This window comes from Dicentrarchus labrax, unplaced genomic scaffold (genome assembly GCF_905237075.1).
Source record: "Dicentrarchus labrax unplaced genomic scaffold, dlabrax2021, whole genome shotgun sequence".
Classification (NCBI taxonomy): Eukaryota; Metazoa; Chordata; class Actinopteri; family Moronidae; genus Dicentrarchus; species Dicentrarchus labrax.
In genome coordinates, this window is record NW_026136710.1 from 23,872,730 (window position 1) to 23,894,094 (window position 21,365).

Here is a 21,365-nt window from a genome sequence, read left to right on the forward strand (position 1 = left end):
GTTGAAACCAGTGTGAAATTGTGCTATTATTCAGATAGTAGCAGGATTCATTTTTGGAGTCATGAGCTCAATATGGAAATTAAGCTGGGTAGTACGAAGAGTAGAGGCTAATTGGTGGCTTTCACAGAGTCTCTTTGGTGGGATCTGTAAAGACAGAGACCTTTATCAGATTGGCAAATTCTAATGACAGTAACCCAGTGACCGTCTAAAGAGCCTTATCATAGCAATGCTAATGTTAAACTTTTACTAGTTAAACACCATAGCAGCTGGGAGCTGCCCAGTATATGCACAGATTCCTCCTGGTGGCCAGTGAACAGCTCCACATCAGCAGCTCAGGAGGAGTCATGGTGTGGGGATATACAGTGAGCCAACATCTCTTCAGGTCACACAACCCTTTTCTACCACCAGCCCATCTTACATATAGCTTGCTAACTAAAGTTTCAATGCATGGAAATGTAGAGAGGCAGTATCTGCTAATATTATTATTGTTTTAGATGGCAATTTAAAGCTCCAGTAGATAACTTTTATAAAACTAACTTTATGTCATATTGGCTAAAACTTATGACTATATCCGGACAGTAGTGCATGAGACAGATAATCTGTGAATAAATCAGGTTCCTCTGGCTCCTCCTAGTGCTCCTAATGGCATTTACAAGAATCCAGTGGCCTAAAGGAAAACAACAAATTATTTAAAAAAAATTCTTTACAGATTATCTTTCTTGTGTACTACTTTCAGGATATATTGAAAGTTACTGCAGCTTTAAATATTATATTATAATTATTCCGATATATTAATTAATTAATTTGTTATTGCAAGGTGTGAAGCCATTATAAGCATTATCTGAGATTTTTCATTACCCAATAGCTTAAGAATAAGAAATATAACTCATTATAAGTTTTTAATGTATGTTATTCTCAGATAATGCCATCACAATATGACAAGATGTGTGTGTGTGATCACCAGACACCTTGAGCATGACTTAATAACATGATACAACTATTAATCAAGGATTCATGGATGATAATTTATTGTCATTTACAATGCAGGGTGGTAGAATAAAATTAAGATATAGTTCCCCTTATGATACTTTTAAACTAATTAACAAGTCATAACATTTTAAATAATACACACAGCCTGTGGGAACAAGCTGTCTTTATATCTTTTGGTTTGGCAGCTTATCTTGTAGAACAATAACAAGGTTTTTGCTAAATACATTTTGCTACTTTTTTTTCCTCACCTGGGAAACAGTGATGCTGCACTTTTTTGCAAGCTCCTCTTTGGCCTCCTCACTGGGGTATGGATTACTCAGGTGTGAATAAAAATACTCATTCAGAATTTCCGTGGCTTGTTTGCTAAAGTTCCGCCTTTTCCGCCTAAGAGAAGGAAAAGAGATGCGATAATGATGAGATTCTAAGATGCCTGAAACTGATTTTTGGCTACATTACACAATACTTATTATTGCGTACTGCCACCTCCTGGTAAGTCCAGCTACACACTCCTGTGCACTGTTATGCACCTGCATAACACTTGATTTTTTCACCCATGGATGTGCCTTAACTGACTCTGACTGGCTAGTTTTTGTTTTGTTAGGTTTAGGCATGAGGAGGATTAGAAAAAGTGTGCTGTCTTGGTACAACTGTTACACTATGAAAATAAGAAATACTGTGTTGTTAATGAATTTCAGACAAGCTGAAGTTGTCTTGATATCTTGGCTCCAGCCATCTGCAGGACATAAAAAAAACTACATGGCAACGCGTTTACTTATTTACATACAGATATATACAATACCGGTCAAAAATATCACTCTATCATTCAAGTGAATGGGAACAGCTCTGGGTTCAAGATATTGCATGCAAGTATGAGTATATATATATATCACCTTTGAGCAAAAAATATTTTCTCTAAATATAGAGGATATCTAATCCTATATATTTCTCTGCCATGCTCTTGGCTCAGTGAACTCGTATCTCTTGCATAACCTTCTTGCACACAGTATCTTGAGCCCAGAGCTGCCTGTGACAAATTCATTTAGACAAGATATCTGTTAAGAAATCATCTTGTCTTCATTCAATTACAATAAACTCCCCCATATCCAGGTGAACTCATTATACCCAAGATGGAGAACATATTTGACTGAAGGTTTCTTCAGTAACGACCATCTGGGGGGTAATTGTTGAGATATCGATATCTGGACCGAGCTGGTGTTGGAGAAACACCATCCAAGTTTACATCTCTATATGTATGTTTTTATGTTCCAGACTCACCTAGCGTCCAGGAACCTAGACCGCAGGATCATGACAGCCTCACAGGTGCTCTGCTTGAGCTGCATTTGGATGGAGCTGAACTTGTGGTGAATGATGTTCACCATGCGTTCAATCTCTTTTGGTGAGATGGGTCGTGTCCGTGACTGCTCTTTCAGCAGGTTCATTACATGAGTGGTGAATTCATTGCAGGCCTAATGAAATATCACAGAGACACAAAGTTAGGCACATGTAGTCCCCCCACAGTTCAGCAGTGATGTAAGAGGAGATGTATGTAATATAAAGTACATATAGGCTCACCATGAGAAAATTAATCACAGAATCAGAATAACATATTTGATCTGGTGGCAGAATGCATACAAAACAAAAAGGGTCCCAGTACTAATCCCTGCAGTACTCCCTGTTTAGCCTTTGAACAGGAAGACACATTATTATCTGCGTTCTGTCCCTTAATAAGATTCTCATGACGCTCAAAAAGGGTGTCATGGTCTATAACTGAATAGATTATGAATTGATTATAGGTTTTGGATCAAATTCTAAGCATATATTTCAGAGTTATGCCAAACTACTGTATTTCAAAGAGGCCACATCCAGAAAGATTTGGCAGCAACAAGGGTTCGAGTTATCTGGGATGCAGTGGGAACTGAGCTCCTTAGTACGCAGTAAAATCATACATCTGTAGGGGTCTCTAATTACAAATTGCATTTTTCATTGTAATGAGTATTATTTCTCTCTGTATTGACTGCTCCCTTTCTATTGGACTTTTGACTTGCAAAAACCGATGCATCTTCCCACTAGTGCAGCGCTACATAGAGTAGGGTACTGTGCACCTGCAACCAGAAGTGCTACTTTCAAATAATATGGCATTTGAACCGGGCATGAATGAAAACAATCAATCAGAGCGAAGAGAGATTTAAAGACACTTTGGGTTGGAGGCTTAAAGATAATTGATTGTTGACTCTCATTTCCAAGGTCCAAAAGTGTCTGTATTTTATGCCCAGGGAATGAGACAAATGGCATTAGGAGCACCAGGAGGAGCCAGAGGAACGAGGCACAGATTATCTGTCTCATGTACTACTGTCAGGAATGAGTGAAATGAGTAATTTTTCAGGCTCACCCACATATTGTATGTGCCAAATCTGTCCAATATTAGATTAAATTTGTCAAAAAAGTGACAAAAAAATAAATGGATGGAGTTTCATGTTAAAGTACTTTCATTCCTTAGTAAAACTGCACTAGCTCACTTACAATAAAAGACACCAACTGCACAATGGAGGATTGTACAACGGAGTATTATATTACTACTATTATATATATTACTAAGAGAAAAAAATATTATTATTTTTTTAAATTACGAGAAGAAGTCATAATATTACGAGAATAAAGTCATAATATTAGGTCTACGAGAATAAAGTAGTGTGAATAATGTCATAATAAATAAATAAATAATAAAGTTGTTTTAATGAGAAAAAAGCTTCGATAGAGTTATCAAGATCTGACGTGACCAGCTCAACCAAACAGCAGCCTCAGCCTGAGCCCAGCAGCCGCTGTTTGTCTCAGTTGTACCGTACAGTCAACAGGTAAGCTAACGTATTGATAATGTCGTCGTTAAACAGTTTTGCTGGCTGAGCCAACAGGCTGACAGTTCTCATAAAATTACTACTTTATTCTCATAATATTATGGCTTTAGGTTTCTGCCTTTTAACAGGCAGTTTTTCCTTGCCCTTGTCGCCAAGTGCTTGCTCATGGTGGTACTGTTGGGTCTCTGTAATTAATGTTGAAGAGTTCGGTCTAGACCTGCTCTATTTGAAAAGTGTCCTGAGATAACTTCTGTTATGAATTGGCGCTATACAAATAAAATTGAATTGAATTGAATTATTCTCGCAATATTACGACTTCATTCTTGTAATATTATGACTTTATTCTCACAATATTACAACTTTATTCTCGTAATGTTACGACTTTATTCTCGTAGACCTAATATTATGACTTCATTCTTGTAATATTATGACTTTATTCTCACAATATTACAACTTTATTCTCGTAATGTTACGACTTTATTCTCGTAGACCTAATATTATGACTTTATTCTCGTAATATTACGACTTTATTCTCGTAATGTTACGACTTTATTCTCGTAATATTATGACTTTATTCTCGTAATGTTACGACTTTATTCTAGTAATATTATGATTTTATTCTCGTAATATTACGACTTTATTCTCGTAATGTTACGACTTTATTCTCGTAATGTTACGACTTTATTCTCATAGTCCTAATATTATGACTTTATTCTCGTAATGTTACGACTTCATTCTCGTAATGTTACGACTTTATTCTCGTAGACCTAATATTATGACTTTATTCTCGTAATATTATGACTTTATTCTCGTAATTTCCCAAAAAACAAAAAAAATCTCTTAGTATGGCCCTAATACTAATTTACTTAAGCCAAATACAAAAGCAGGAGGACAAAATATATAAAATGACATATTCACAGTAAAAAATTAAAGGTTTAATTATTAGTAGCAGCTACAGAATCAGTGATTCACCTGTTCATATTTTTCTAGCTCAGTGTGATATATCTGTCTGATCTGTGTCAGCTTGGCCCTGTAGTCGGAGTGTTCGATGGAGTTATCTGCCACGCTGCCCGCTGCAGCTGCTGCAGCTGTAGCCACTGCTCCTCCACCCCCTTTCTCCAGTCCAGCAACCCCCTCAGCCAGCAGCATGTTGTCCAGTCTCATCAGTTGGGTGTCTGGAGGTTCTTCTTCCTGTGCACCACGGATATTCAGACCTGACAAGCAAAGACAAAAACACTGCTGATGTTAATGTGTGTGACAGAAATCAAAAAGTTTCAACGGACCAGAGGGGAGTCAAAGTATTAATGGAAGGATTTAATGGAAGAGACGATGCAATTCTTTCATATTTTTGGAGAATATTATAAATATGCATTTGTCACTGAGAAAAATATCAAAGAGCTTCTCATGTCAAAGTCAAAAGGTTCACAAGGCAGACTCAAATCTGAGTCAAAACTCCCACATTGCAGAGAAAAGTCAGAGTCAAAACACCCAAGACAAACACAAAAACACCTACATTGACTCATTCAACTCAACACATTTACATTGCAGAGACAAATCAGGGTCAAAACACCTATGTTACAGACACACGGCAGAGTCAAAACACCCACACTGCACGGACAAGTCAGAGTCAAAACACCCTTGAAACAGAGACACGGCCTAATCGAAACATATATGTTACACAGACAATTCAGAGTCAAATCACCCAGAGAGAGAGAGAGAGAGAGAGAGAGAGAGAGAGAGGTACACAGAATGTATCAGTGTAACCCATTAAGCTGAAAGAAAACAACGTTCACACCTGATCCCACATCCTGCTCACCACCTCCACTGCTGTGCACATTAACAGCCAGCCGATGGCCATTTTCACAAATGACATCTCACTTCACAAGCTCTGCTTTTGCCGCACATAGTCCAGTAACCCTTCTGCATACATAAATACAATTATATGAAGTATTTCCGTTTTTAAAGAAACAACAGAAGCTGTCCATTGTCAACATCCATCACAGTTTAAATACCCAACTTTATCTTACTGTAGTTGCCATAATTGTGCACAAACAGTTTTCCAGTGCAATGAGGAATAAGTAGCACCATTTAAGGTGTGCTCACTTTCAGTTTAACCTCCAAATAAAGTGGTCGTCTGATTACTTGTTTTACTTGCCATCACATACATTTAATGACTTAGCATCACAGTGTTTGAGCTATAAAAACAAAACCCAAATTCTAATAAGCCATAATTCTCCTTTAAAGGTGTGATTTCCATTATAACATTTGATTACAAGTTGACATGGATACTATTTAAGACACACTACATGTGGTGGTTAAGCACTGATAAGCAGCATGTGGTCAAGTACCACGCGTGCATGGCCTCTTCGATTCACCTTGATTGGACGTATTACGGAGTGGCTTTGCCCTGCAGGGATAGAGCCGGTGCCTAATCTCCAACCAGTTCTTTGTGTTTTGACAGCCAGAGAACTGTCTCTCTCAGCATGAACACTTTCAGGCAGTTATGGTAACCTTTATTCCGCTCTACGCTGATGACTACATCTGAATTATCTGTCAGAAGCTGAAGCTCCGTTTTAAATACTTGTATCACATGAAACCCAACATATCCATTGGTACCAACCATGTCATGCAAGCTTGTTGGGAAGGGCTAAATGACGCTCCAAAATTCTGGTGATGGAAAAAGTGACATGGCTATTTTCTAAGGGATCCCTTGACCTCTGACCTCAAGATAGGTTGTTTTTTTGTATACAGCAATGTGTTATTGACCTCGCATATTTGAATATTTCTGTGTACTGGGGTCGATATACTGGTCCACATTCCAGTGGAATTCCATTTAGGACTAACTGGAAAGCTGAGCTTAGTTCACTAATGTACATTATCCAAAGCTGAATGCCCTCCGCTTTGAAACTCATTCTGGCACCACTGACCCATTGCCTAGCTGCATGACACCACCAAGACTTTAAATACAGTTCATAGAGCACTTGCAGAACCACTCGCTGTTGCTTGTGAGCACATGGTAATAACTGAATGCAACTAGTGGGATTTTGGCATCAAGACAATAAGAGGACAATGTTTAGAGAGGTTTTAGTAAGAAAATCGGTCACAAAACTATATAAGTGAGGGGGACATGGCCCTGTCCTATCATCCCAACTGGAATTTATGCCCTTGAGTATGCAATAAACATAAAGCCCTCTCTGGTTTGAGTGCTCACAGTAGCCTCCAACCTCACTATTCCCTCTCCTGCTGTCCACCTCCTTCTACCATATAGCACTGCTGCGATGCATCCAGCCAGGCTCTGATTCTCATGTCAGCGACATTAACTGTAACAAGGAGCCCTGATGTGGTGTTCCCCCCATCCAGCTGTCACTTCCACTCCTACTGCTAGCTGTTTGAGACACTTCACAGGGATTTTGATTGTGGCATTGGGGGTTGTCCAACCTCTCCAAAGCTAAGTTGATGAAAGTAGGTCATAATACAGGTGCCATGTATGATATTGCACACACCATGTGCATCAGAACTAAGTGACATGTAAGAGAGAAAGAAGTTAACAGTGACACTGAAGGAATGCTTCACTGGTCAGAGTACTTTGTATTATAACAGAAATGTGCATTGTATTTCTCTTTTTTCTGCTTATGTCTATGAGTTGGAAGTAGTTCAACACAAAAAGGTAATATTTCTTTTTCAGATTGTGTGTAAACCATGCAGAATTTCACATTAAAATGTACTTCATTATTCAAGTGTGGTAATCTTATAATTTTTTCTTATTGTTAACAAAGCTTACTCAAACTAACAATAGATGTATCCTACTAATAAATATTGTGTGTGAATCCAGAACCTGATATCTTATTCCTCTGTGCCATAGAGCTCCATTGTGTTTTTGGAGTTCCCAAACCCTGAGATGTGAACCAAAGCCATAATGCAAGCTAATTCATACACACAATATCATATAATCATACACATCATCAACACACCCTGTATGCATGTTCCCCCCAGAAAACCCTTGGCTTGATATTTCATGTTATTATATACAAATAATACAAAAAAGAAACAAACAACGTTCACTGCATCAACAATCAAACTTGAACTGTAACTATTTTTCAATTCAATTTTATTTGTATAGTGCCAATTCATAACAGAAGTTATCTCTATATTAGAGAGAGAGAGAGAGAGAGAGAGAGAGAGAGAGAGAGAGAGAGAGAATAAGCAGTGATTATAGTTATAATAGACTCTGTATTAATAATAATAATGGTAATAATAATAATAATAATAATAATCAGTGATATTAGCTATGGCAATCTAGCAGGATCATGGCAGGAGGCTCCACCAGGATCCATGAGAACCTGCGAGACGAGAAAGCACAAGAACTCCGGGGAAGAAGTGAAGTTAGTAACATGCATTAATGGGACATGAATGAGTGCAGAAAGAGAGAGAGAGGAAGGCATCATGGGAGATCCCCCGATAGTGTAGGCCTATAGCAGCACTAAGGGATGGTTCAGGACTCACCTGATCCAGCCCTAACTATAAGCTTTATCAAAAAGGAACGTCTTAAGCCTACTCTTAAATGTGGAGATGGTGTCTGTAGACAAGAGTGCATGGAAGCTAAGTGATTACCATGGTAAATGGACCTGTACTTGTATAGCGCCTTTCTAGTCTTCCGACCACTCAAAGCACTTTTACACTACATGCCACATTCACCCTTTCACACACATTCACACAGTGATGGCAAAGTCCATCGAACAGAAACTAACATTCATACACATTCACACACCAAACAGCATCGGGAGCAATTTGGGGTTCAGTATCTTGCTTGAGGATACTTCAACACGTGGCGGGAGGAGCCGGGGATTGAACCAACAACCTTCTGATTAGTGGATGACCTGCTCTTCCTCTGAGCCACAGCCGCCTCTACCTATGCTATTCAGAACACAAACACAGAAGCTGGTCCTTGTACCTCCCAAACAACAGACAGAAATATAGAAAAATAATGAGGGGAAAAAAACATAATGCCCAGAGATGCATTTATTCTGTGGCTCTTAAACACAATCACACACACACACACACACACACACACACACACACACAGGTAGATGGTGTGGCAGGTGGTCTACGGCCTGTCTCATTCAATAAATTGTGGCTTGTGTGCAGAAAGGGCAGCTGTTTGTCTCTGTGTCCTGACTGCCTCATTGAAATGGACAGGATCATTCCACACATGGCAGCAGCAAATGAGCAGAATGCAGAGGTGTGTAAGTGCTTTTCAATAGTGCAAAACACGATCAATCTTCACTATTCTTTTGTCTGTGGAACATTTACGCAGCAGCTACAGGTACTTTGAGGGGTTTGTCCACGCAGACAGCAGCTTCAGTGGCGTTATATTTGCATCTTGTTCCTGGTCGTGCAATGAGACGTTCTAAGCGCAGGAAAATGTCTTTTGAAATTATATTTTGTTGAGAAATTATTATCACGCAAAGAACAAACAAGATAAACAAAATAAAATATACTATAAAACATAACATGGTAATGACTCTGCATCCAGTCTGGGTCAATCAATCACAAAGAGTGTCCAGACAGTCAATATAGGGTTACCATATCTTGGTTATATATGTTTCTCAAGAGAGAATTATTCATTTCAATCTAATTCTTACGGTGGGCAAACGTACGGTGGCCGACAAGGGCAAACGCGCCGCAAACGACAAAACGCTTCAAAAACGGGAATGATGCAAATCCAAAAACACACAAACTAAAACAAATCCAACAGAAAAACGCAGCAAAAGAAAAATGCTGCAATCACAGAAACGAAGCAGAAGGACAAACTAACAAACCCACAAAACAAACGCCAAAGAAAAATGCTGCACATTTCAAAAACACACAAAACCCCAAAACAACTGCCAGATAGAAACGCTGGAAATTCGCTGGACAAAATGGAAGTGCGCCAGGCCACTAGGGGGACCCGACTTGAGGGATGGACCAGTCCTGTGGGACCAGACCTGAAAGATATTTGTGCTTCTGCTTCGTTTCTGTGATTGCAGCATTTTTCTGTTGCTGCATTTTTCTGTTGGATTTGTTTTATGTGTTTGTGTGTTTTTGGATTTGCATCATTCCCGTGTTGGCAGCATTTTGCCGTTTGCGGTGCGTTTGCCCTTGTCGGCCACCGTAAATTCCACGTTAAAGATACGCATTTTCATGCCAAAATAATGTGTACAAGTGCAACAGTATTGCTACTGAGATGAAGACATAAACATATCTCAGGAGATACCTGTAATAGAGGACATATCACACAACTCATTGCACTGTTGTATTTATGTAGCTTCTAAAACAAAACAAAAATGTGTGTCTCTGTGTCAGAGATAAGAAATAAATATATATGACACCTATGTAAAAACTTTCACTATATCCTGACAGTAGTACATGAGACAGGTTCCTCTGGCTCCTCCTTGTACTTCTTATGACATTTGCAAGAATCCACCGGGCCTGAACGAAAACAACCAATCAGAGCTGAGAAAGATAGTTGATTGTTGAGTCTCATCTACCAGTATTGACTGGCCATAACAGCATCCACATACAAAATAGATTGCTGGACCAGCAAACTGACTGACCACCACTACCATCATTATGCCCCACTACTATTAAGGAGAGAAATGCTACTGTCCAAGCATGCTAAGGAAGCAATTGGCATTTTTCCAACCCGTCTATCTATCTGCACTTTGTGCTGTTTAAGTCCTGTGGAACCACTGTGTGCTAAAGCTCAGTAAATTGTACTAGTGTTATTACTGAAAATGAATTATTTCTGGTTTGCCTGTTGCTGTAATGCATACATTTTATCATAGAGGGAAGGCGCCATTAATAAAAATCTGGTATTCATTTACTGCCAGCCATCTCAATACATAGTCCCAGACACACACATACACACGCCTTGATTAAGTGGAGCACTCCAGTAGCAGTCACCAGAAAGGTACTGGTGTAAAAAACAGAATGTTAGGGAAAGAAGCAGGAAGAGAGGAGTATGTTAGTGTGGGGGAAACATTAATAAATTGTGGATAACTGACATGCAGCACCTTTTTTGGCACAAGAGTCTATTATTGGCACAGCAAAAAAAGTAATACACAGCCGTACACCCTCTAAATCACTGGAGCACCCATTTCCAAGTATAATTTAATCTTTTCAGCTCGCCACTTGATGCTGACTTTGCCCTGGTGTAATGACTTGAGTGCGGAATTATACAGTGAATGAAAGACGGTGGGAGGTAGAGGATTTCTACATTGAGCCGATTGAAGCAGAAACAACTTACCTAAATGCATATTTCATGTATTACACGCCAGTACACAGACATGGTTCATTTTTCTAAAGCTCCCCCACTGTGCTGTATAGGCTTTTGTTTTTTATGCCTGCTGATATCCGGCATTAACATGAGAAAATGAATTGTGTAATTATTACAGATACAGTAATGCAGTGTGACGCACTGATTATTGGTCAAAGCCAATTTTGTTCTTGTTAAAATTAGCGAGCAAACAATAATTTTGCCTATATTGAAAATAAAAACAGGATTTTGGAAAATGAGGTCTGAAGAGTGCCATGGAAATACTGGATTAGTATTAATTAAATTCTGGTTGTTTTTTTTTTTCCATTTGAGTAGATCTGAACACAGAAATCCTTTCGAGAAACATGGCCCACCAGGTTCAGGCTGGGTTTGGGCCCAAAAATGCTGCCGTAGGTTGGGCTTGGTTCAGATTCAGATCAGATTCAGGTCGTAGTTTTATTTGTCTATACACTGTATACACTGGATATTGGCGAGTAGGTGTGTCTGTGCACCATCCAATACCATGTAATTTATAAGCCCTGAAATGGGACCATGCTACTTTCCAGCAGTGTCATGTTTGCCTGTTTTCCCCCCAGGAAGGCGAAGTCATGACCCATGTAAGAGCCCTGATATTTGGACCTTTTAACAAGAGAGAAGAAAAGTTGATGATGGCACTAGACAAATCATTGTTAAATTATTCCTACAAAATCCAGCCACTATTGTTGGACATATGGACAGACCAAATGACTGATGGAACTGACCAACTGACCTCACATTGTTAAAACTATACTTTGAGCAGGATTATAACCAAAAAATCTATATAAATCTACTATATATTCTAGTATCCATGTTCACAGCAGGTCTAGAACTGGATGTTTCTCTGGCATGCATTTAAATTGGATTAGGGATTTAGCTTTGGGCTGATGCATGAGTTGTTGACTATAAATATCCTCACATGAAAATAAGCCTTCCAGCTATTTTTTGAAGCCTTGCGGCAGCTTGACTCACTGCTCAAGGCCCTTAGATCTTCTTTGGACATTTTACACTGCTCATTTAAGTTTGAGCGTTTGCCTTTTGGCAGATGGCAATGAGAAGTCAACTGAGCCCTTCATTCATTCCAAGAGGATGGCTGTAATGAATTAAACATAAGAAAATGTGAGCTCACACACAAATGAGAAATTTGTGTTTTTAAAATTATAATTGTCTTGATGGAATTTTCATGTAGTTACTGGGTATTTGATGCAGCATCTGTATCTACATAGACCCTGCAGCCCTCTGTATGGCTTTTCTTATTCTGCTGTGTTCAGGATGTTTCTGGGCATCAAGCTTTGGTCGGGACACTATAAAAATGTAGCGAGCAGATCGCTGTCTGGCACAACAATAAAACAGTGTGGGGGTCTGAAGTCTCTGAATGTATAAAGAGCTGCAGTCGTGGTGCCTGTTTGACTGAGGGCGGGCTGAGCTACACACAGCAATGCTACAACTTGAGCATATTCTGGCCCTATGAATCTGCTTCATAAATGTACAAAGGCAATATAAAACAGGAGAGCGACTGGAGGGAAGTAACACACAGATACGCTCACACACAGTCGCTGTGTTTGTTGCTAGCTATCTGACGGCTATCGTCAGTGTTTTGGCTGTTTGGGATGGTTAAATGCAAATGATGCAAGGTGAAAAATTGATTCCTGTCTGAGCACAACCTTCAGTCAACTAGTCATATCAGCTGATAAGGTGGTACACTGCATTAATAACAAACATAGATTAAAATAGAAATTAAAATAGAAAGAGATAAGAAATAACACACCTGCCAGATATTATTTGGCAATGTATACTGGAAAGTTTAGTAACATTTACTGACACTTAACTAATGATACAATTGTATGCAAAAGTTTGGCCACCTCTTGACAAAGAACATATTTTGTTGATTTTTTCATTGAAAAGATATAAACATAGCCTCCCTAGCATATGGAACATAAAACACGATATTTGCAGAAGACATTCATGCATTGTTTCGTTTCGTTTCATAAATTGAACAAAAAATAAAATAAAAAACTAAATTGTGGCATTTGTAAAAGTTTGGGCAATGTAAGAGTTTTGCAGTCTCGCCGCCGGCCACGACACGTTCTGGCTCCATTGCAGTCTTGTTCTGTGTTTCCTGCCCTGCGTTGTTTTCTTGTATATTTTGTCATTAAAAAGGATACAAAACACAGAGCAGAATGGAGAGGCGCTTCTGGGACGCATAACGGCGCTTCTGGTGGAATTTTGAAGATTGTCTAGAATGGGCACGATCAACTCAGGTGACCACGACAGAGCTAGAATACATCACAGCCTTAGTCTTTTTACAAGGTCTCAGACCTTCGTCAGCTCGTTAAGGCCTGAGGCATGTCAACAGTTGTCATTAGGAAGCATCAGCTGGTGCCAGTTTCAAAGCTTTCCAAATACTCTGACTCTTCAAACCTTGTATGAACTCTCAGCAACCAGTTTCCACAGTGTGAAATGTAATTAAGAGACAGAGGTTTAGCTGAACGGCAGAGGTCAAGATGAGATCTGGAAGACCAAGTGAAGAGAACTGCTCGTATGCTGGTCAGAAAGGCAAATCAGAACCTCCATGTGGATGCAAAAAACCTGCAGGAATATTTAATTCAATTCAATTCAATTCAATTCAATTTTATTTGTATAGCGCCAATTCATAACAGAAGTTATCTCAGGACACTTTTCAAATAGAGCAGGTCTAGACCGAACTCAGGAGTTTCACTGTGCAGAGCTGCTTACACAAACAAAACCTTCATGGAAGAGTCAGTTGAAGAAAACCTAACCTGCGTCCACATCATAAAATCCAACCTCAGAAGGGGGTGAATAAACCGAAATAATGCCTGAATGTTCACTGCAAATATTGTGTTTTATGTTCCAAACCCTTGAGATGCTATTTTTACATATTTTCAATGAAAATAATTGTTGTTTGTCAAGAGGTGGCCAAACTTTTGCATACAACTGTATTAGGTGTGAACTAATCACAAACAGTCACAGTGATTTGATCATTTGTTGGTGGTGAGCAACAGGAGTTCATGACACATTCTGCATTAATTTGTGCATTAAATCATGAGTCATGCATTAATTGAGTATTACTTAAGTATATGACTAGTACCCTTATTATAAAGTATTAGAAAAAGTTTCACACTGAAGCAGCCGTACTGTACTGTATGTGTCAATAAACTCAGCTTATTGGGCTCAACATTATTCCTACCACCGGCGAGGGGTTTAACAGACTCAGGAGTGATTCCATGCTCTGAGACACTTGGGCATACTGGGCCCAGTAGCCATTCGAAGGTCAGTACCAAATCTAAGCCATCACATGAACCTCAGGGGAATGGAGGAATGAGGAGGTAACAGAACATGCTTGGCTGCTTTCTATCTACAACAAGTGTGAGATATTCATCCAAAGCTTAAAGGAGCAAATGAAACCACATCAGGGATTTTTAATGTTTGCATTTCATTTTCCAAACCACTGAGTCATTATGTTCATTGTAACAGCCAATGTCCGTGAGCCCTGTGACAGGACACATCTTAAAAAGGATTGACAGCTTGGCAACATGATGAAAACAACATACCCAATCTGATTTTTTAACATGTGTTTGCATACACTTTAAATAATGAACATGCAGAAAGATTTATTTGTCTTATTAGCTCTCTGTTTGATTGCCCTGAGACTGAGGGCCCCTCAGGCTTCAGAACTGCTTACCTCCTCAATCCTGAGTCAGCTGCTAAATCAACTTAATGATTTCAATTGCCCTCACTTCCTTTTATTACAGTATAGGCTCACAGTTTATTTAGTCAAATGCAAACACAGATGAAATGCAGTTAGGATTCTATGGGTTCCAATTTTTGCTCTGCCAATAGTGGCTTTAAAGATGTCAGTTCACAGGTCAGTCACTCTGTTCCTCCAAGAGTGTTATTAGCAGTATTACTGGCATGGCTGTTCTAACATGTGGCATGAAGCTTCATGTTCCCCAGATGAAGATTCCTATTGGTTTGAGTGACCATTTTGTGAACGACTGTCACAAATGTAACTAAAACTAAACTAAATGTCCCTGCAGATGGCTATCCCATGGCAAACCACGGATGTGTTTAGGGAGAAATGGAAGTGGTTCTCGCTCTTTCCTATGAAAGTTGCTCAATGCCGCCCGCTGTAAAAACTTCTGCCAGCCGAGCTGGCTAACTTCCGGTTTATCCCTCCGTAAACTTGAGTGGGGATGAAATAAGTTCATCATGCCACTTTTCTAGACTTACCAAATGTTGTCGGACCGAATGGATCAAATTCTGATAGTGAAATAAATCATTTTGGAGAGTTGTGATGCTGAAAAGTAAATCAACCATTTTACAGCTGATTCTTCCACAATGCAAGCTTATAGGAAAAAGTCTTTTGGACCAGTGTGTATTACATGATTGATCACTGGAATTAGGCTACACTGTTTGTAGTCTGGCGCTCTTCCTGGGGGGTTGCAGGAAACTATTTAATGTAAAAGGTCTCTCTGCCATGGCTTGCTTATAAGTCCGTCCAGCTCAACGCAGCAAACTCAGCTCAAACTCTCAAACTATTTGGGTGGATGTGGCTGAGGCAGAGCGGTAGAGCGGATCGTCCACTTATTAGAAGGTTGGCAGTTTGATCCCTGGCTCCTCCCACTGCATGTTAAAGTGTCCTTGAGCAACAAATTGAACCCAAAATTGCTCACGAAACTGTTCATCGGTGTGTGAATGTGTTGAGTGTGAATGAGTGAGTTAGAAAATAACGTAGCCTACTTTATTTATGTGAGTTAGAGTTAATTTCAGTCTGGACCAACAAGTCGACTGACAGACTGACATGCCATACAAGTGATATGTCCTACAAAGAGTAAGATGAGTCACAGCTCAGTTTTAACGAAAAAGACCATAATTGAGCTCCATGGTGAGAGCTTTGCATTCATCACAGGAAGAAGGTTGTTTTATTTCACAGACTGTGTAAGTGCTGTGAATACACAAACACTGTGCTACTTTATGGTTTCTCCTCACAGCTCGAGCCAGCTCACACACACACACACACACACACACACACACACACACACACACACACACACACACACACACACACACACATCTCTGTGTGCCAGCATGCTCACTGCATGCTCACCGAGCACTTTTTCACATTTGTTTACATGGTTACCAGGCAAACACTTCACAACCAATTCCTGCTGCTTACCCTGAGAGTCCTGCCTCAGACTAGGAGATGATGAGTGCACTGCTCCTGTCTGAAAGCCAGAGTCTGCCTGCATTTCCTCCTCCAATTCCTGTTTTCCTCTGACTGACTATTGTTCAGGGAGATTTAACTCAACACAGATTATATTATTAGTGTTATCTTAGACAAATATAGACTTTTCTCCTGGATTATTGAGATATTATCCCCACTTCACTGTTGAAGATTCCTGCATAAGCATGAAATCCAATCACAATTCATCATTACTTACAATTAAATGAATAATAGATGTCACTACAAATGGCAATAACATCCATCCATTCATTTTCTATTGCTTATCCAAAGCAAGTTCACAGTGGCAGGCTGTCCAGACGCTCCTCTCTCTAGCAATGTTTTCCAGCTCCTCCTGAGGGATCCTGAGGTGTTCCTAGCCAGATGAAATATATAATCCCTTCAGCGTGTTCTGGGTCTGCCTTGGAGTCTCCTACCAGTTGGACATACCTGAGAAACCTCCAAACGAAAGGTGCCCAGGAGGCATCCTGATCAGATACCGAACCTATACTCTGAGGTCTCTCCAGATGTCTGAGCTCCTTACCCTATCACTAAGGCAGAGTCCAGCTACCCTACAGAGGAAACTCATTTCTGCCACCTATATTCTTCTTTCAGTCACTACCCAAAGCTCAAGAGTGCTGTACGATCAAAAAACCAACACCGGTCGATGGTCCGATTCTAAAGTTATTATTATTAATTGATTTACTGAACCTTTGCTGCTAACACTCTCGTGAAAGGTAAAAGGTCAATGCCAGGGTTTTGCCACAAGAGAGTAAAGTTAGCACTTTTTTGTCTGTGTCCCTTTGAAAAGTAATAAACACAATGACATGTAATTCTGAAATGAGACATTTGTCTTCCATTTTTTTCCATTAAAAAACAAATACTTAGGATTCCCTGGTATTTTATAAAATGTATGTATTTGGTAAGCAATCTCTTTTTTAGAGAATTTAAATTTTAATTGAGAATGGAAAATAAATGTCTACATTAAACAAAAGTTAAGAACTGTATCGGACTGCATCTCATATCAAAATGTTCCATATTAAAATGGATCGTGAATTGTATCGTAGACCATGTATCTGCAGACGTATCAGATTGTCTCTATCATAGGTAATCAACCAGGAATCAGTGGAGAAAAACAAGGAGGACATCATTCACACACCAGAGACCATGTCTGAACAGAGACAGAGGTTATCATCTCTCACCATATATGATTATGTGACCAAAATTTCATACAGCAAAATGCATCTCATAAAGACTTTGAGATGTGAGTGAACGCTTTGAATAAAGCTAGTGAGTTATGAGATTTTTTTTAATCATACCTGTATGTATGTACACAAATCCTAGAGACCTGGTAAACCTTACTGCATTGACCAATGCAGATGACACAGTACTCACACCTACACATTTTTGGCCATTTTGTATCAAATGTATTTAATTCCATAAAGAAGAGTGTGTTTCACTGCCTACTTCACCAGCCTGGAGTTGTGTATGAATTATTCTTGTGAGATGGACACATTTTGTGATGAAGAGGTGGGAGGAGGTGAGAGGAAAGACGTGAGACGAAGACAATAAATCACTCACCTGTTTTCTCTTTGATTTCACAGAGGACGCTGAAGAGTGCAGACTTCATCCTGTGACAGTTCAATCCATGTTTCCTACCAAAACACATCAGAGAACGTAAACTAAAGGGCAATGACTTAAGCATTTAACAAAACATAATAAAATGATTCTCATGCAAACAAATAATATTAACTCCCATAAGCTTGAGGGAAAAATGCAGAAGGAACGCATACATAATAAGCCAGTTCAACACAGCTGGATTTTGACCTTCAAGATCCCTCAGACATGTCTTAATACACACATACAAATAGTCTGCTTGGAACAATAATGTGTGTTTGATGTGTTTCTGCAAAAAAATAATAATTTCTACATTAAAATCCTTAAAAAGTCATCTACTCCTTCTGCCTCATTAAAAATTCCAGAATCTATGAATAGCAAGAAGAAGAAACACTGATTGTGACTAACTGGAGGGGAGCTTTAAACAGACCAAAGTGAAGCCTAAATGTTCTTTATGCTCCTCAGTCTGCTCTTACGACCTCAGACGTCAAATATTTATTGCCTCAACCAATACAATTTGACCTCTGCTTAGTCACTTAGTAGACTGTAACTAACTGATAAATGTCAGGTTTTGACATTTCAGTTGCCAGGTGACAGAGTAAGGCATTACACAAGACCAGAGTGGCAGACAGGCCAAACCAGCCTTCAAGTGGACATAATATCAACATATGTAATTATATCAGTAATTAAAAAGCTAATTTTCAGATTTTGAAGATCAGTGTGGAGAACATAGATCTTTTTACAAATGAATAACCCATCAGAGTGCCACAAAAAGATGTCTGACAGGTTCAGATATACTGCGACCCCTGGTGATTCTACTTTTAAAGAATACAAAGGTAATTCCATTATGTTTCCCTTTTAGAGCATATATCTAGAGAGGTTATTGAGCTTCTTGTAAATGAAGAACTTGCAGAAAGTGAGTAGGGGAGAACAGCGTTGGTCATTATACTTTTTACTTAGTTTACTCATTTGACCCCCTTAACAACTATATTCTTAATAGATTCCCTTTCAGTGTGTAATGGAAGTGTCAGGTAGGAATAAAGTGACCATCTCCTATATTATGTTAATTTTAATTTTATTTATATATATTTTTTACTTTTTATTTGTGCAGTACTAGTATTGATAGTATCCATGGTGCCCATATATCCACACTGTTATTTTAATGGGGAAAAATGAAAACTGGATCTTAAAAATTAATTTAAAAAGTTAAACCTAACACATCTCCTGCATTAACAGAACTTTGAAAAAGAAAAATCTTTCCCTTTTATCCTCATATAACAGTATAAAGAATTGTATTTATCACTGATTAACATATTGATTAAAGCATTTGACATTTGTGTTAATGTTTGATATGTATTTGCCTCCTAAACAGGTCATTTTTTCAGTAAATTCAATTGCAATTCTGCTGTAACGTGGTTTCCATGACAACCACAGTAAAAATAATTAATAATTCCAGGTCCAGTCATTATAATAAGAAACTTTCTCAAAATAATGACGTAGAATGACAAAATAATGCAAAACTATGCCATTATTTTGAGATACTATGCGATTATTTAGAGAGTTTCCCAATATTTTGAGACACCAAGTCATTATTTTGAAATATTAAGGCATTTTTTAAAAAAAAGTTCCTCATTGTAATGACTTGCATGATCCTTTCTTTTATTTCATTGGCGGAAATGGGATTCCATAGACTGCGGTCAAGAGTGGAAGTTTGCAGTTTGTTTAATTTATTTTCTTTGTCAAACAAAATGTTGCAAAAAATCATATAGCCTGTATGTAGCCTAATAAACATAACCCGGCTTTCACAATAGGAACTAACCAGATTCCTTGGATTTTATCTTCTAACTACATTATGAGTGATTAATTCCCAAAAATGTTATTTTGCCATTTAAACCTGTAACTTCAGAGGATGAAATGAGTATTTCTCATTAATGATAATATAACACTATCATACCATTTCAATAGTTAAAATGAACATGGCAAAGCCTAAAGGTCTACCTGTGTTTACTTGAACTATTTGCATCCATTAATAATAATATACAAAATCAATATGAAAAACTAACTTTGCCTGCGCTTCATCCAGACTCTGGTCCGTAATAGTCATGATCTGATGTAGAATAGTCCCGATGTCCTGCTTGCGTCGGTCCCCGTCGGTACAGTCGTGGATATGAGGCAGAGGCAGCCCGACGGTTCCCTGCACCGAGTGTCCGGCCAGAGTCATGCCGCTGAGAGCCTGCATCATCCGGCCCTGATCCTCCATGTCTGCCGCAGCACAATCGATGCGAGAGAGAAGAGGAAAAGAAATCAGAGCTGCAGTTTCTATCCAACAGAGAGGGAGCAGGAGTGCTGAACAGATGCTCCACACGTGCCAAATATTCTCCAGGGGGTGTGTTCCGTTATCAGCCTGCGCGCAGAATGAGGCTGCTGGCTGCTGAGGGTCGCTCAGACCAGCCCTCACACTGCTCCTCGTTGCGTCTCATCCACCGACCGGAGCGCGGATACCGTCCATATCCCCCCTCCAAAACTTCCAACCAACCGTGCTGGTGTTGATGTTGGCAGCAGCTTACGGTCCGCCGGTGCTTACTTACCAAAGTTTGGCAGTGGGAACAAATTTATGATTCCAGCAGCAAAATTACTGTTCTTATATTTCGCATCAGTCTCCAGCCAGGCAGTGTAAGCTGATGTTGTGATGATGTGGGACACTGAACAACACAATAAATCTGAAAGCTATGATAATGAGCTCCACCCCCTCTGAAGACTGGAAACCTTTGGCTGTTATGAGGACGCAAGAGGACGCCAGGCATAGTCAGTGGCAGTGATGGGAATTCAGGCTCTTTTTATTGGTGCACATCTTTTGGCTCAGCTCAGCAATAAGAGACCGTTCTTTTGGCTCTTTCCTACTTCTATAATTCAGCCAAAATATAGCAATTTTTTAAACCAATATTTTATTAAATAAAATGCATCATGCTTCCTCCCATTCCAAAACCATTAACACACTTGTTTGCCCCCCATCCCACAGTCATTTTCTGCCAGGAACACGAATAAAAAAAAATAACACAACAGGTTTGACTGGAAATAAAAAAGTGAAAGTAAAAGGGGGAAAAGTATGTAAGTAGTAGAACAAGAAATAACATTAGTCATTAAAGCTGCAGTAGGAAACTTTTATAAAAAATAACTTTTTGTCATATTTGCTGAAACTTTGACTATATCCTGACAGTAGAACATGAGACAGATTATCTGGGAAAGAATCAGGTTCCTCTGGCTCTACCTAGTGCTCCTAATGGCATTAACAAGAATCCACTGGGCTTGAATGAAAAGAACCAATCAGAGCCAC

General features: G+C 39.1%; 1 protein-coding gene across 4 annotated transcripts in view; it reads right to left on the reverse strand.

Annotated features, from left to right (window-relative positions):
• Positions 1-20,724, reverse strand: part of LOC127370354 (pre-B-cell leukemia transcription factor 3-like) — a 38,310-nt gene extending 17,586 nt beyond the window's left edge. For all 4 annotated transcript variants that reach the window (XM_051412347.1, XM_051412346.1, XM_051412345.1 and 1 more), the window contains exons 1-5: positions 20,095-20,724; positions 17,996-18,069; positions 4,815-5,056; positions 2,266-2,456; positions 1,239-1,374 (exon numbers count right to left, since the gene is read on the reverse strand). In XM_051412347.1, coding sequence (XP_051268307.1) covers positions 1,239-1,374; positions 2,266-2,456; positions 4,815-5,056; positions 17,996-18,069; positions 20,095-20,291 — 840 coding nt within the window. In that variant the 5' untranslated portion in view covers positions 20,292-20,724. The remainder of the gene's footprint in view (positions 1-1,238; positions 1,375-2,265; positions 2,457-4,814; positions 5,057-17,995; positions 18,070-20,094) is intronic.
• Positions 20,725-21,365: the final 641 nt, after the last annotated feature.